Source organism: Dermacentor andersoni, chromosome 9 (assembly GCF_023375885.2).
Source record: "Dermacentor andersoni chromosome 9, qqDerAnde1_hic_scaffold, whole genome shotgun sequence".
In the NCBI taxonomy this organism is placed as follows: domain Eukaryota; kingdom Metazoa; phylum Arthropoda; class Arachnida; order Ixodida; family Ixodidae; genus Dermacentor; species Dermacentor andersoni.
Window position 1 is genome coordinate 20358041 of NC_092822.1, and position 15774 is coordinate 20373814.

At 49.6% G+C, this 15774-nt stretch overlaps 1 protein-coding gene across 3 annotated transcripts in view; it reads left to right on the forward strand.

Annotated features, from left to right (window-relative positions):
* Aps (diphosphoinositol polyphosphate phosphohydrolase 1 Aps) overlaps window positions 1-15774 on the forward strand; it is a 69688-nt gene that overhangs the window by 14113 nt on the left and 39801 nt on the right. The window contains exon 1 of one of the 3 annotated variants that reach the window (XM_055068605.1): window positions 10104-10133. The exons of the other annotated variants lie outside the window; for them this stretch is intronic. Coding sequence (XP_054924580.1) covers window positions 10119-10133 — 15 coding nt within the window. The 5' untranslated portion in view covers window positions 10104-10118. Of the gene's footprint in view, window positions 1-10103; window positions 10134-15774 lie in introns of those variants that run through there. 3 annotated transcript variants of the gene reach the window in all.

The window sequence follows — 15774 nt, forward strand, 5'->3', positions numbered from 1 at the left end:
CGAGCCAGTGAGAGAGAGAGATACAGAACAGACCCTTATTTATGCCTGGAAAGTCGCACGATAATTTATTCTTGCGTCGTGCGTGGCACGTTCAATTTCACCTATCCGGTCCTAGGCGGCGCCGCAGTTAGATTCCATGTGGTGAGGCCTAACGTGGCGGCTAGGAGTTATGGGGGCAGGTTATATATGCTGGTCCATTATTCTTTCGGGGGTCGCCTTTCGGATAAGCAAATAAGTAAATTGGAACAGTGGTGCAAAAAAAAAAAGAAAAGCATTCGCTTCAGTGTGGTGCATCCGTTGTCGCCTGCTCACAGTGAAAATGCTGCTGTGGTTGTGAATTCTTTAACGTGCACCGCAATGCCCGCAGCCGTTTAGCTAGTTCCCGCCTTGTATTTTTGGAGCGGACCTGGCATCGCCTTGTGACGTGAAATTTGGGTTCAGGTCGACAGTATACTGCAGCTACAAGTGGCGGCGCAGGATTGCTGCACCTCGCTTCGCCGTGTAAAGAAATAAAAAAAAAACTAATAAGAAAATCGCGATGTGAGGACGGCAAGAAATAGCTGCAGTGTGAGCGTATATATGTTTCCGTTCTCGTGGTTTCTCTGGGTTTTTCATTTCGCCCCCGCCGAACTGCGGCTGCAACCACGGTCCGGATCAAACCCGCGACCTCGAGCAATGCCATAGCCACAAAGCGGCGGGCACAAAAGTAGATTTTACGTGTGACCGCTTCCCTGGTGTCGCCTAGACCCTACAGTAAACGAGAAGAAAGGGTTTAACCTAGGGGCCCGATTTTTATTAGTCATAAATAAGAAGCCAACAAACACTGACGCCAGGGATAACAGAGGGGAAATTACTTGTGCTCATTTATTAAGCACAAGTAATTTCCACTTTCATGTCCATTAATTTATCGTTTCTTTATTTCATTAATTAAGCACGAGTAATTTCCCCTATGTTGTCCTTGGTGTCAGTGTTTGTTGGCATCTTATAATATGACGAGACCCTACAGTGCGCTTTTATGCGGCTCTGCTTCGGCACGCCCTGCGTAAGTGGTCCGCTTCACAAATTTGCATGGTGTTTATTTTTCAGAAATATCAGAAACGTACCGTATACCGCGTCTTGAACTTAAGATTATCCAGTCTTCCCGCAACCACTGTCGTGTCTACAGTAGTACCGTTTCCCTGGCTTCTCACCTCCCTCCCCCCTCCCCTGTATTGGAATGCAAGCAAAGAATGGCAAGGATGTTGTTCATTCGTTTCGCGTCTGCATTCTGCTCATTCTCTGCCTCCTCCTCCATCTCTCTACAATTCTATCTAGCCTCCCTCTTGACTTGCACGTTAGTAGAAAGCTATGCACTGCAGATTCTGAAATGCTTTTGAGGGCCCTCGCGGATAATTACAGCTGTCAAGAGGCTAGAGTGGCGACGCCCAGGGAGCTCCAGAGAGCATTGTGCACGTTCGACGCGGTGCAGAGGTCCAAACGAGATTCTCGCGTCGCCTTTCCTCTATGACTTGCCTATGTCATGTATACACACGCTCTGAACCGCTCCCTGGCGCGGTGTGCCAGACAGCAGCGTTGGGAAAGTCGAAGGAAGAAGCAAAGAAAGCTTCGCTTTAAAATACTGAAGAGCAACACATTATCTTTAGATTACGGTGACTTTTTTCAGCGACTTTGGTGTCGTCGATTTCTTCTGCTTCAGGAAATTGTCTGCCTGAACTCGCCAGAGGCAGGTGACCGACCCTCTTGCATCCTTTTCTCCTGCCTTTGTTACATGTATTGCTCTACGAACCTGCTGTTACAACTATCCCTTCCCGCGGTGCATTTTTTTTTGCCACGTTTGACACGTGTACTGATGATTCGTGACGGATGCAGTCACCTTACAGCAAAAATCTGTCTTCTGTCATGGTTGTTTCTCTTTTTTTTTTCCCTGACCACGTGTCATCGATTCTGCAAACCCTGTTTTTTCCACAAACCTGTTACAGTCATCTCGTCGTGCAGCTTTTCTTTTTCTTCTGTTTTTAACCACGTGTCATCTTTTCGTGAACCTATAGTCCGTGTGCATTGTGAATATCGCAGTGCACAATATCGCTATGCACACGGACTATATATGGCACGCGAGGGGATCCATGACGGCCGACACAGAGATTATCCTGATTGAAGCGCCTCCATCCACGCGCCACAGCCGCTTTTACCTGGTCGACGAAAGCGAATACGGAGGGGCATTAATCAGGTTCCCTCGACCGCGCGTTCGTGTCACAGCAAGCCGACTTTGTTTCGCTTCGGCTGCGAAAAAAGGAAATGCAGCGGTGGCGCGCTGCCTTTTACAAAGCAGCTGTCTTTATCATACACGATGGATCGCCTCCAGACCTGCGAAGGAAAGGACTCCGTGTCTAATTGAAGGCAAGGAAGTTCTGAACGCCGGCTGATTTGTTACGGCGTCCGTGAAGGCGCGCAGCGCTCAAGCTGTTAGTATTCAAGTACTGTTTGTAGGAACGTCGCACTTTGGAGGGAGGGATCTTCAGCCGCGCTTCCCGCATGCCTTACGCCCCGCGTAAATACGTAATTGAGTCTTGAATACGCTAATTCACGCACCGCGTGAATATGAATGGCAGCCGTGCATATGCAGCAGGGCGTGCTTGTTTTTGTTGCATGGTACGAGGACGTCACTGCATTTCGCCACCGTCGAAATGCGGCCGCCACAGCTGGCATCGAAGAACTGAGATTGTTTATTTTGCTAGAACAAGGATTGCCATGCATAGTTCTTCAAGAACGATAGATTAGAACGGTGGAAACCTGTCATAAAGCTAGCGCGATATATTGAAACGTAAGACCCGAATAAAATACTTTAATACGCAGTACCAGGGATGTACACAACGCCTGCACGTTGGTAGAATCGACCGTTTTTTTTTTAATTAACACACCCTTCATTTTCAGCTGGTACTCGAAAACAACACACAGAGTTGTCTAACGGGTCTACATATACTCAACTATTGCTGTAGCATTCCGACAGCCTTACAGTATAACCTAGTACTGCTTGAGTGCGAACTCGTTAGATTGTGTCTTATCGTGCTGTGTTGAGTGCCCAGTTCACATAAACTACAGTCTCAACGTCGTAAAAGTTTCCTGTTTATGTGTTCGTCATCGATGTCGGCGATTGAGTGAGTGAGTGAGGAAACTTTGTTGTGAACGCCTGCAGAACGGTTAGCCTTCCCCTGTTAGGGAGGCGTTACCGTGACGCGGCCATGACGTCTTCGCGGCGTGTGGCGCCTCTACTTCGGCCGCGGCCGCACTACTCCCTTTGGTTTCCTCCCTCCGGTTTCGCTCGGTCGTTGCCTTTCGAGGGCCGCCGATATCTGCTGGACGGCCTGGGTTTGGACATCTTGGTCATAGCATCTCGTTGCGGCCTCGAGCCGCGGTTTTCTTACTGGTGCCACTCAAGAAGATGCCTTCGGCAACAAAGTGCGCGCAACAAAGCTTCATTGGCGGTGACACAGGGTTGCCGATCCGAAGCTTCATCACGCGCTCCGTTTTAGAAACGCCTCCGTCGTAAAGGAATGAATACATGTTTTATCCTTCGGCGCTCGATTGGTGCACTGATGCATCCGACATATCCTGTTGCTCTCAAATTTCTCTAAGGCGTAGATACAAGCTGTCAACGCATCAGGAACGCGCACGGAGCTATACGGAGACGCTATGCGGATAATCCCTGAAGCATTTCTTTCACTGGCCGCTCCGCGGCGCAGCGGTCTGTGTTCATTGCGAACCTGTTAAAACCGTCCCGTCGCACATTTTTTTTTTTTTCTTCACGTTTGACATGTGCTATTGATTCGTCTCGAGTGCAAGCTCCTTACAGCTATAAGGTGTCTTGACAGTGGATAAGCGCATAGCGGGGCCCCCCATGCCACGTACGTATTTAAGCACAACGCCTTACCGTTTCATGTATTCCCCGACGAAGGCCGGATCCCGGCCGAAACGTAGCAGACAAAGCATCGTTTTTCTTTTTCATTTTTTTTTTCGTACGTGCGTCCTCAAACTACAGGTGCCTGTTCAACTATCGGATCCCGGCAGACCCTGACCATGTAAACCATATTAACTTGTGTGCATTTTACCGTGTGGTATGCAGCCGCGTAACTTTCAGGATTGCAGCCTACAGCCCCCCCCCCCATCCCTTTCCTCCTTTTCTCCTACTGTATTTTCCGTTGTACTCTGACAGCTGTGGCCTTGTCCTACTTTGGCAGTGGCGTAAAGGTACGAAACCCTGCAAAATGAGTGTTGAGCACCGCGTATAAGCTCGGCGTCAGAAGTGTGCTGGGCGCTTGTATCTCGAAAAAGCAATATTTCTGCTCGGTTTGGGCACGCTGAGTCTAGTAGATCATTGGTTCGAACTCAGCATCAGTTACACAGGTTACTGCAGACTTGAAGTCTCAACTGCCGCCTGTGCTCCCAAGCCTAGCGCTGATTCGGCTTTTTCGTAGATCGTGCGTTTCGTAAATTTTTTAAGTTGATCGTCCGAAGCCTATGTAGACAGCACATTTGTGGCAGTGGTTCACTGGTTATGCTCTTCTGGTTTTGGTCGTTCTTCGTTCGTGTGCAACAAAGCAACAAAAAGAAAATCGTCGTTGAAGACAGTATGCAAAACTTATAACGCTGAGTTTATTCTCGAGAAGGCTTTTGTCTGTGCCTTAGAAGTCATTAAAAAACATTCGAACTTCTTTTTGTTGTTTTGCACTCCACAGGCAAAAGCTACGATCTCTGCAACCGAAGCCATCACTTTGCAAAAAAGCGCATTTCCGAAATTGCTGTTTCGTCACACGTTCGCCTGTCGTTACGAAACTACCTTTCCCCGGCAAAATTGACTCAGCAGAGGCGTTTAAAGGACGCGCAGAGGGACGAAGCGCGGCTATCGACTGTCCATTGTGACGTAAACATTCCGCGAGGGACTGGATCGAGCATTAAAGAGAGAAAGGAAAGGAGCGAAACCAGCGGGCATTGAAGTTGATTTATGTCCTATTCCAGGCGTTCCGGGAACGGCGATAAATGCCAGGAAAATGTACAAAACAGGCCCAGCGCTGAGGTCATCGTCTGATTCATCGCTTGGTGTCAGGAGGAAACGGTTGTTTGTGGCGCTTAACTTCTGTACGCGTCGTTCTCAAAGGGACACTGGATATTAAAAAGAAAAATAATACGTTGAGCTGTGTTCCTAAATTAACCTTCTGCGATGCCAGATAAGCCACTTTTCGCGTGACAGGAGGCTTGATAGGCCAGAAAAAACGAAACAAGTGGCGGCGACGCCGTGAAGTTCCCGCATCGGCGTGCGGTGACGTCGTGGACGGCGTCTGCTTAGGCCTACTTTCATCGGTAAAAATTGATCGCATTGTGTTCTAATTAAAGGACCCAAAGACTGAACTTTGCAACTTTCGAGAGCTTTTATTGCGCCACAGACGGCTCAAATGAGAGGAAATAATGTTTTGAAATGAGGGACTTCGCGCTCACGTATCGGGGTGCTTGGGTTTCGGCCCGGAAGTTAAGGGAGGGGAGTTCGACCTCGATTTTTCTCTTCTTGCATTCAACCTTTTGCCGCGAAATTAATGAAAGTAAAGCTCTAAACCAATATTCTGTCAGGCTAAAGTGATTTGTTTACCTTTAATGGCACTTCGGTGGCGCTTTCTCTCTGTCTCTCTCTTTCTCGGCTCTTCAACAGTGGTCGAACGAGGCATACCTTAGGCTTGAGCCAACGTTTCGACCAGTCGACTTGTTTTCGTCAGGGCAGCGATTTGCTTTCCTTGGCAGCAGCGTCTATATCCTCTCCAATGGCATTGTGTAGGCATTTGTGAGCCCAACTTGTTTCAATGTAGTTTCAAGTGTAGCTGCACGAGACCCTGCAGCGCGAGGTCTGTAAGGATTGCGACATCGTCTGGTGAGCCTCGCGCACGCTATAGTATGTCTACCGGTGGTGTCGCCACGCTGTTCCTCTATTCCTGCGCACATGACGTCACGATCTGCGTGCGTATGGGCCTCCCCTCTTGAAACTTGACACAGCGTGTCGACCGCCCCCTGCAACACTCTATGACGGTTTCGCCGTTGCTGCATGCTTATTTAAGGAGCTTGCGACACCGCTGCATGCGCTATACACGCAGCAGCACGCACGCCCTCCGTATGCATGCCATGGACGCGCATGCTCGTTCAATGGCTTCTATCGGGGGCTGGGGCCGAATGCACGCGCGCATATTATACCTGTCAGACGTCGTCGCCGGTCGGTAACTGGAGCAACGCGCCTGCTGTTGATGTTTTCCGTTCCTTTTTCTTTTTTTTTTTTTTTTTGCGTCTGCCGCGGTGACGTTCGTCTTGTATAGCTTGCGTCCTGTATTGCTTGGTGTACACGCGTCTCGCGAGCCCCGCGTTTGTGTGCAAGCCGCCGCGTCCTTCGGCACACGGTGTCGTTTTCGGCGCAGGAAAACCAAAACAGCTCGGCTACCTTGATTCTGTTTGTGATTGCGGCAGTGCGGCTGTGGGTTGCCTGCCGCCCCACGCTGTTGAAGGCGAGCATTATACCGTGTGGAGAGCGCTGTTTGGCACAGGTGTACCGCTACCGTTCTGACGCCACGAGAAGGAAGGCATACCCAAATTGAATTGCAGGTCTTGCGTGTGCGTACTAATAAATATTTAATGAATAACTTCTTAGTGACATTTGGGGAATATAACTTAGCAAGCTCTGTGATTGGGCTAGACAGCACGAATCCCACTTCTTTCTTTGTTCCTTCCTTCGTCCCTTTCGCTCTATCCAGTTATGGATGTTCGGGGACGTGTTATAAGCGAGGAGTACATGGGGCACTAAGGGACTAGAGTTTTCATTTTAATTAAAACCACGGGAAGCAAGGAAAAAATAAAGCTAAAAGGAAACATAGGGCGAATTAACTGCTTGATATAGCTTAAGTGAAATGTTCTAATTGCAGCATCACCCGCACCAAAGGGCGAAGAAAAGCAAAAAAAAAAAAAAAACTTTCGTGTGTGCCAACTGCGGCAGTGTGTGGTTGGAGGCCAGACGCGTCAACCGCTGCCCCATCGCAAAGCTTCGAAGCTTAGCAAGTTCTGCGCGTTCTGCTGCCGATCGCAACTATGTGGGCACTCCAGGTGCATTTCCGTCGTCGTCGTCGCGGCCATCGCTACCCGCCGTGGCTGCTTAGTTAAAGGGCCCCTCACCAGGTCTGGTCATAATGAGCTAACAAGCGCAGAGCGTACAATGCATGCCAACGATTGTGTTTGCAAAGAATTACATCGCTGCACGCAGCGGAAAGGCCTGAAATTTCAATCCGAACGCCGTTTCCCCCTTCACTCGCGGCGAATCCGCCTGGAGATGGACGGTGACGTAGTCGGGCTCCTGCGCCTACGTAATCGTGTCCGCAGTGTGACGTCGCTCGTGGTGACACGTGACTTCGAGAATTATTCGAGGCAACATCTGTTATTTGTGTGATCTCTTGCTTGAACTGACGAACTGAGGTTTAGAGAAATAATAAAACACGCAAACAAAATGTCTGCGTGTTTTTCTTTTTTTTTTACTTCGCACCGAAGCAAGAGCGATGTCCTTCCGTTTCGTCTGCTTGTTCCCACGGTCCTGCAGTCATGTGCGCAGGTATCGAAACTATGCCATTTTTTACCGTGTTCCAGCGCGTGATCGTGGTGTGCGATCCGCTTGTTCTGCCTCAGTATTCGTGTAGCATTGAATTATACCGCTAGTCATGTGTACTTGTGCACAGCGCGCAAAAGCCAGCGGATAAACCAGCGGAAGTGCGCATCGCCGAAAAAAAAATGAAAAGCGAGGAGAGAAAAAAAAAAAGGGAAGGCGGGGCCCGTGACGTATGTGTCACGCGATCCTCGAGGTCCGGCATGGGAAAACGCAGGGAAGGAATTTCGCTTGCGAAGGCTAGACGGGGCGAGTTGAGATGGTGTCTCGCTATGCATTGGAGCCCGCCTGCTGAAATCATGTGTTCGCGGCACTGAAATATTTCTATCTCGGCTAATAATGAGCCGATCTGTTTTTTTTTTTTTTTTTTTTTTTTTTTTTTTTTGCGGCAGAACGCTCCCTAGAGGACACCTAACAACTTCCAGCGTATAAACAAAATTTGCTATCGGGCCTGGTGAGGTGAAACCAAATCGTTCTCTACTACAAGAACGATCGCAGCGTCGGAATTCCGACGAGTAATTTTTGTGGGAACTCGGTTCCCTTTTTCGGGATCTGTGTGGGAACATCAAAAGGTTCCTTTATACTACTGGAACAATCGGCGCTTGCCGCCGCTGTTCCGTTCTCGAGGTCGCACGTCATCGCGGAACGTTCTGTTTTTCGCGCGAACGTGCGCTTCCCTCGTGCGGCCAGCGCGCGATTTCTGCAGTGTCGAATTCGACGCGGGTGCGCGCGTGCCTCCCGTGCGCAATAACAGCGCGCTCCCCTCTGTCCTCGCGACCTGCCTGCTGCGTGTCGTCGTCTACCGCCGCTGCCTCGGCTCGGCCTTCGCAGCTTGACTCTATTGTTTCTGCAACGTCCCTCCTGTCCCCCTCGCACCGGCTGCTCTGATTTTTGTCTCGTGCGGCAGCGCGCTGCGCTGAAGCACACTTGCCTCGCGATCCGCACGACGTGGGACCGACCGCTCTATCCCGTGCGCTCGGGCACGAGTTGTGCGTACAGAATCTGCCGTGGTGGCGCTCTAAGAATACTAGCGAAAGAAAACTGGCGCTTAGTAATAATGGCGCCTGCTTTTGTGTAATGAGCAATGTAAGCCCGCTTCTACGCGGGCAATGTGCGCTGGCGTGCGGAGTTGTAAACGGCAGTGCGCGACAGAAATACCAGAGGCAATGTGAGTTGCAATGAAAAGCACGTTCCTTTTTGGCAAATTTTACTTCACCGTTGCACCGGCTCGTGAAGCTTCCAGTCTGAAGCCCGCGGCGCGTCATATGTGCCTCGGAGATGTGAACTATCGCAAGTCACTAGTTCGTGTCATCTCGTGTAAAGCCTCTTGTGAGACGTACGTGTTTCCATGCAACTGGCTCGTGTCAGCTGTCTAAAACATCTTGTGTATCGTATGTCTAATCAGACGAAAAAAAAATGTGCGGAAAGAGGCTAATGTGTGCATTCAGATCTCCGAGGCGGCCTCCGTCGTTCGCCGAGTGCGTGCTATAGGTGGCGCCACAATATTGCGCCGCATCCAACGCGGATACATCACCAAGTAGTATCTTCGCCTTGCGGTAATGCAAATTCGAGTTGCGCCTGAAACGGCGATTCATCAGGAAGAAGAAAAAATGTACATCAGGGACACCGTCTGAAAGAAAGAGGCTATCGCTTTCAGTTCGTTCGTTTATATTGAGGGACCGAGTAAACCAAAGACCGATCCTGATACCAGCGCCACGTGGGGGGTCCTCTAAAAGGTTTCAACCCTTCAAAGCCTGAACGCCATCCCACGTGAAGGAAAATTAAATAAACTAGTTCACCCTTATTTCTGGCGATAGAGAGCACATTTGTGCGAAGAAGCAAGTTCTCGTGAGAATTAATTGTTGTAATTAATTAGTGCACAGTGATTTCTGAAGTATACCCACGAGGGAGAACATTATTCAGCACCCGAGAAAGCTATTCAGCGTAGAAAGCCACCGTGTCCCTTACGTTAACTTTCCGACACTTAATTTGGCAGTGTCAGATTGAGCGTATCAAAAATAATACCTCGGGCTATGTGGGGTTAATATGGACGTGTAACGCGGTCCGATCCCGAAGGCTGTGAAAACGTCACACCGCTCGCACGTTTCATAGCAATAACCGGGAAGCTAACTAATGTGTGTGCCCCAGCAGCGTATTTGAGCACGAGCAGTAAACAGCGCTAAACAGGGCGAAGAGAGGGACACAGACCACAGCGCTGTGTCCCTCTCTCCGTCCTGTTGTTTAGCGCTGTTTATACTGCTCGTAATCATGAACCAACCAGCCCAAATGCGTACACTTCTGCAGTTCATATCTGCGCAGTTCTTCAGGGAAGCTATCGCTTCACTTTGACGGGGAATCCACGGATGGTTTCCGCGATTTTCTTTTTCTTTTTTCGTTTCCGCAGCTGTGACTGGCCGCGCGATTGACGCACCTCCCAGCAATGCCCGGAGAAACGGTAGTAATTGTATATTTTTTTCCTCTGTCATCCCGGTCATCCGGCTCACGTGCGTATCCGCCCAGATGAGCGAAGTTGTCCTGAATTTTTTCTCGGAGGAGAGGCGGAAGCGAAGAATGGTTGGGCCGTGTGTCTCGACACCTTTTACTTCCGCTGATAAAGGGGTTTTTGACTCGGGTGAGCAACTGTACACATATTTTCTTTTTTGTTTTTTAAAGGCGGGCGCACTTGGCTCTATTATGAAAATCGTATGCGTTTCGGCAGACTTGTCTGTATCGCCCACTTGCTCCGGTTTTTTTTTTAATTATTATTATTGCTATTCTACTGCGCTTGTTAACCACTGTAGCGGAGCATCTGCGCTGTCGTGCTCTTGATGACGTGTGCACTTTTCGGTCGAGTAAATAACTATGCAATAGTCGTATAGTCGTAGCAAGGTCCTTGGTATGTATTAATGGTAGATGTACTTCACTTCTTTCCGAAGGTCTTTCATTTGTTATGTTTATGGGTCGTGTTTGTGGCTCCAGCCTACTTTAATATTGCGCTATATTGACGTCTTATTCTTTGGGCATCCACTATTCGTTCGCACGTCCTTCTTCGTCTTTTCGTTTTTATTTTCGTGCGGTGTATTCAAATGGGTAAATGCGGTCAGATGCTTGCGAAGCGTGACCGAGAAAATTGCAAAAGAATGTGTGCAAATCACTGTCGCGAGACGTCATGATGACGTAGCAATGGATGACGTTCGTAAGCAATGCGGCACAAGCGCGCTCAAGTTGGATGGTGGCCACGCACGAGAGGGTGTCGCGCTGCTAAGCAAGAGGTCGCAGGATCAAAGCAAAACGCCCGCATCCCGTGTATTGGGGGCACGTTAAAGATTCCCGGAAGGTCAGCATTAATCCGAGGCTCCCCCTCATAATCAGATCGTGGTTTTGGCGCGTAAAACCCCATACTTCAGTCAATTAATACGGGAGTGAATAGCCTTGCACCATTGCTTCACGTGCAGGCAGCTGTACGTGTGCCGCGCTTGAAGTCCTGCAACTAACTGAGGCACGTCGTTAGTTCCACTTGAGCTGTTTTTCTTTGTGTGTGTGTGTGTGTGTGTGTGTGTTGCCCCGAATTCGATACATTCCAACATCCAGTTCTTTATGAGGCAGTTACTTTACGTGACTATCGGTCAATATGTTCTGCCTGTTTCTGCATAGGAAACAATTGGCTTTATCCTGTGAGTTATATTGCATGAGCATCGGTCAGTAAGCTTTCTGTCTTCGGTATAGCGCATAATTCGCTTTAATCGTGTTCGTCTGTATTTAGCGTTGTTGCCCTTTTACCGCGCAAAATGATTCCCCAATATTAAAAGAAAAGGGACGCTAAGAAGTAGCGCTAAACCAGTTTTCATCTAGATCGGCGTTCTTTCAAAACATTCATTCATTGGAGGATAAAGAATGTTAATTATTACTGGAGGAAATTAAAGCCAAGCTTTATTTCTTTATTTAATTTCGCTTCTCATGCAACATGAGCGCCGTATACCTCAGCGTATACACGTGACGGATTGCGAAGTTATTTTATTGCTTTTTTTGTGTGTTTTCACAACGTTCTCAAAACTTTCTGGTTCGACTCGTTGGTGCCTTTATAAAACGCAGTGTAATCTCTCATTAGTCATAAGCTTAATCCGAGCAGATCTCTTAAAGATTCTTGAAGGCCACGGCGAAGTGTAGTGCGGGAACTTCACGGTGGCGTCGCCACTAGCTGCCTTTCGTTCCTCCGTGTCGTCGCGCTTGCCAAATCTGCTCGCACTATAAGCGTGGTGGTTTAGCTATTTACTAAACTCAACTTGATATACATCTGTGCGTGTACCTTGAAGCTTGTGTTCTGATAACTATGGGGGGATTAACTGTTTTCGACGCATAAGGCGTGCGTAAATGTGTGTTACCGGCCAACAGTGTTGCTTTTTCTAGTACGAGCACTGTCCGTGTACCGGTGCGAATGTTTTATGTATTGAACGTGGCTGTACGTACGTAGTCGTGCCACGTATCCTCACTTTCTTTTTTTTCTCTTTTTTTTTTTTTTTTTTGTGGCGCGACTGATAGGAATTTTAGTGCGCAACTAAAAAAATGCAGATGCCGCTCAACAGGGGGCGCCACGAAACTGACGGAGCATTTTGACCGAGAACACACGTGGGCCTGTACCAACGCTCGCCAGCGTCATACGTGTCCAGCCAAGTTCTGTCCATGGCCATGTGCATTGCGAGGAGCGTATGCGGTGCACAAAATATGGCGGATGTAAATGTGTTTCCGGCTCTGCAGTTGCTTTATGGCGCATCCAGTCCGCGAAAGCATCGCCTTCGAGATATGTGTCTTTCGCTCCAAAGAAGCGGTCGCTGGGCGCCGAATTCGGAAGCCACCTGTACGCTACAGCACGCCGGTGCCCAGTCGTGCCAAGCGCTGAAGATAAGCGGTGAATCTGCCGACGGGAAATCGGCAGTGCGTACGTGCTTCTACTAAAGACTGATTCCTCAGCTGTGTGTTACGGCGTCCCTGTTGGCAGGCGAAGTTTCAGCGCTGGTTTCGCATACCCGACGGGAGGCAAGGAAAAAAAAAAAAGGAGTTCGTTCCCCGCGCTCGCCCAGTGTATAAACCCAGCTACATAAGTAATGCGAGCCGCGCCAGGCGACCGTCTCGCTCTTAGCGGCGTGGCGGTCGCGTGGGACGGCGCCCACGTGTAGCTTGTTCCGAAGTAATCTTTGATACCGCGGGCCGAACGAAACCTTCGGCGGTCGGGCCTCGCGTAAGCTTCGGATCAGAGAGCCGAAGTCATTTCCCGCGACTTCAGCCTGCGCGTAGGGGGGGAGCGCGAACAAAAAACTCGGCGCCAAGGGAGCTTCCCGCGCGTTTTTCTTTTCTTTTTTTTTTTTGTTCCCCGCCATCTTTTGTTCGCCTCGCCCATTTAATTTAACTGCTTCGAAATGGAACGGTCGGCGGCACGCTCGCCCGCCGCGTATGTAAAGCTTCGCGAGGATGCGCAAGATGAAAGCGCGATCTGTATCTCTGCATGCATGCGCGGATAGGAACGAGTGGCGTTCCGAAAGCGTGGAGGAAGGAGAAAAAAAAATACGCTAGGAAGGGTGCGGGGTGGGGAGCTTGTGACGTCATTCAGCTGGGTATAGCCTCGTCTGACGCCGCCCCTCCCCCTTCTTCTGGGTGCGCCTGCGCACGTGGGCTCCTTGGATCTCGTCAGTCAGAGTCATTGCACCAGTCAGCTTCGACTGGGCGTAGTAGCATTCACGAACAGTTTTGCTTGCTTTTTTTTTTCATTTCCTCGTGGATTTCAGCGCCCACAATCGCACAGAAGCTACGAAAGAAAGAAACGCACGGATAGAATGCCACTCGCAACTCATTCTTTATTTCAAAATAAGAAGAGGGCGGGGGGGGGGGCTATGGTAGAGAAATAAATAGCAAAATGTATACGGCAACTAACAACGTGTATTTCTACATGCGCAGAGGCCTGGTCCGCGTGTTTGTTTCCCCTGTGGCCTTGTCGAATTGTGTGCTCGCTGAATCTTACGAGAAAATGAATCCGCGCCAATTCGGCCAGCTTTCCGTTCTACAACCGCTATCTGCGTTGCATAGAGCGTATATATACCACCGAACCCTATACTGCGATAACTGTGGCAGTTTGGAGACAGTGGAACACGTACGCATACTGAGCGCCCCGCGTACCGTACCGCAACCGTCGATTTTGACTTGAGCGCCAAATGGACGCTATTCGACGCGTCCCGCTAACGCTACGCGCCTGGCATTTTATTGCGATGGCAATTATGTGGACACTCCAGACGCATTTCTGCCGTCGGCGTCGCCGTGAGGTTCTGCATAAAATCCTCGCCGCACGCCTTACCCGGCGAGTGGAGTGTGCGAGTGAAGGCGCACGAGAGTGAGCCGGCCATCGCGGCTCAATCTCACGCACGCAACTGCGGAAAGCGGGGAGGAAGCGCGCCGCCTTCCGTCGCTCGCGAGGCTTCGGAGTGAGGGAGGGGGTTCTAATCCGGGTGGCCGCACGCACCTTGCCGGGCCGCTGTATCTTGAAAGCCATCTGCGACGGGTACAGAGTCTGTGCTGCGCCCTGTTTTCGCGGCGTAGTTCGCTTTGATGCGAGAGGCCGCACGATGGTCAATTCGCTCGCTGCTGCTGCCGCGTTTCCTCACTGCGGCGTTTTGACTGCGAGTTTCCGCGATCATCGAGTGAGATGAGTCCATGTTGGCTTTTACGCGCATGACACCATGCTTGTTAATTTAGTTATATGCCAATGTTTCAACTTTAGACGGCCGATAAAACTACTATGTTTACTTCGTATAACTGTCCACTAATTTGCTATTGCAATCGATGCTTCGCCTTCTGGGCGAAACTGCGACTTCTTTCTGCTAGTATGTGGCTTTCCAGTACGTGGACCCTGAAATTGCTATTAGTATGGGGCCTTCTCATCCCACTCCGCCCTTACACGTCGTCCCAGGTCAAGTAGGTGTCCTCCTTCCCCCCTCCCCCCACCGAAAGATATGGCTGGCTACGCCACTGGTACGAAATACCAAGATTGCAAAGGTACAAACAAGATACAATGCAATATCAACGCTTAAGAATACAACAAAAGGAATTCAGCTGGCGATAAATCCTCCACATTGCCAGGTAAAGCTTTCCACTGTTCCGTAGTGCGGACGTGAAATCTGTATTTAGACATCTCAGACTGAAGAGGAGACACAAAGGAAACACCGCTAAATAAAACAGAGTAAAATTATTTTCTGTGAACTAAGGAGTTCTGAAGTGGTCAGTACGTGACTGGATAGTGGCCAGGCTGGAATGGTTCCCTCCACTTTCGACGGAACTCCTCAAGATAAGCGATGTTTCTTTGAAGCGAGAGTAACACTTCGAACGCTGCGCACTCGTGCTCGCATTGAGTTTAATTATCTCGTTTTAAGCACATTTCGCTGACCTTGCCATGCAGGTGCATAAAACAGTGCGTCACTTCTGCCAGGCTTGTATATCGTGTTGCTACCACGGGCATCAAGGCCAGGCTTAAACTTACTGCTGTTTCGTACGTGGCGTAATAAGGTTGAAAAGTGGCGTATATTGATGAAAAAGTTAGGAAAACTACCATAGTCCGTGGCGAAAAATTCGTATGGTTCTTCTCTCCGGACACCATTCTTTAAGAGATAATGGAATAGCTAAACAATGGTCGAGTAAAAATAACAACTGTGTCGCCATGCTGAGGTATTCAGCCAAGCGCAGTGCAAGTCGTTCACAGCACGACGCACTCTGTCTGCTCTTTTAGGGAAGAGAGAAAAAAGAGAGAGAGAGAGAGAGCTCGCGAATTTTTCCTTTGCGCAGCTCAGTGTGAACCGTTGCTACCCTGCTGTAAGCGTTGGACTTCTACAGTTGAGTTTGTTTTTCTGATAAAACGCGCTGCTCGCTCCTCTGGCACCTATATTGTTATTCGCTTTCTGTGCACGCCATTGTTGCCGCTCTGCGTGTCTGTGTGTCATACGCGGGAGTGCGCGCGCACTTGTTGGCTGGTTCCAAAACAGCGGCCGGGCGGCCTCAGCTGTACGCCTTCACGTGCCGCTTAATAGTGCCGTCTATCTATGCCCGCGAGACACGTG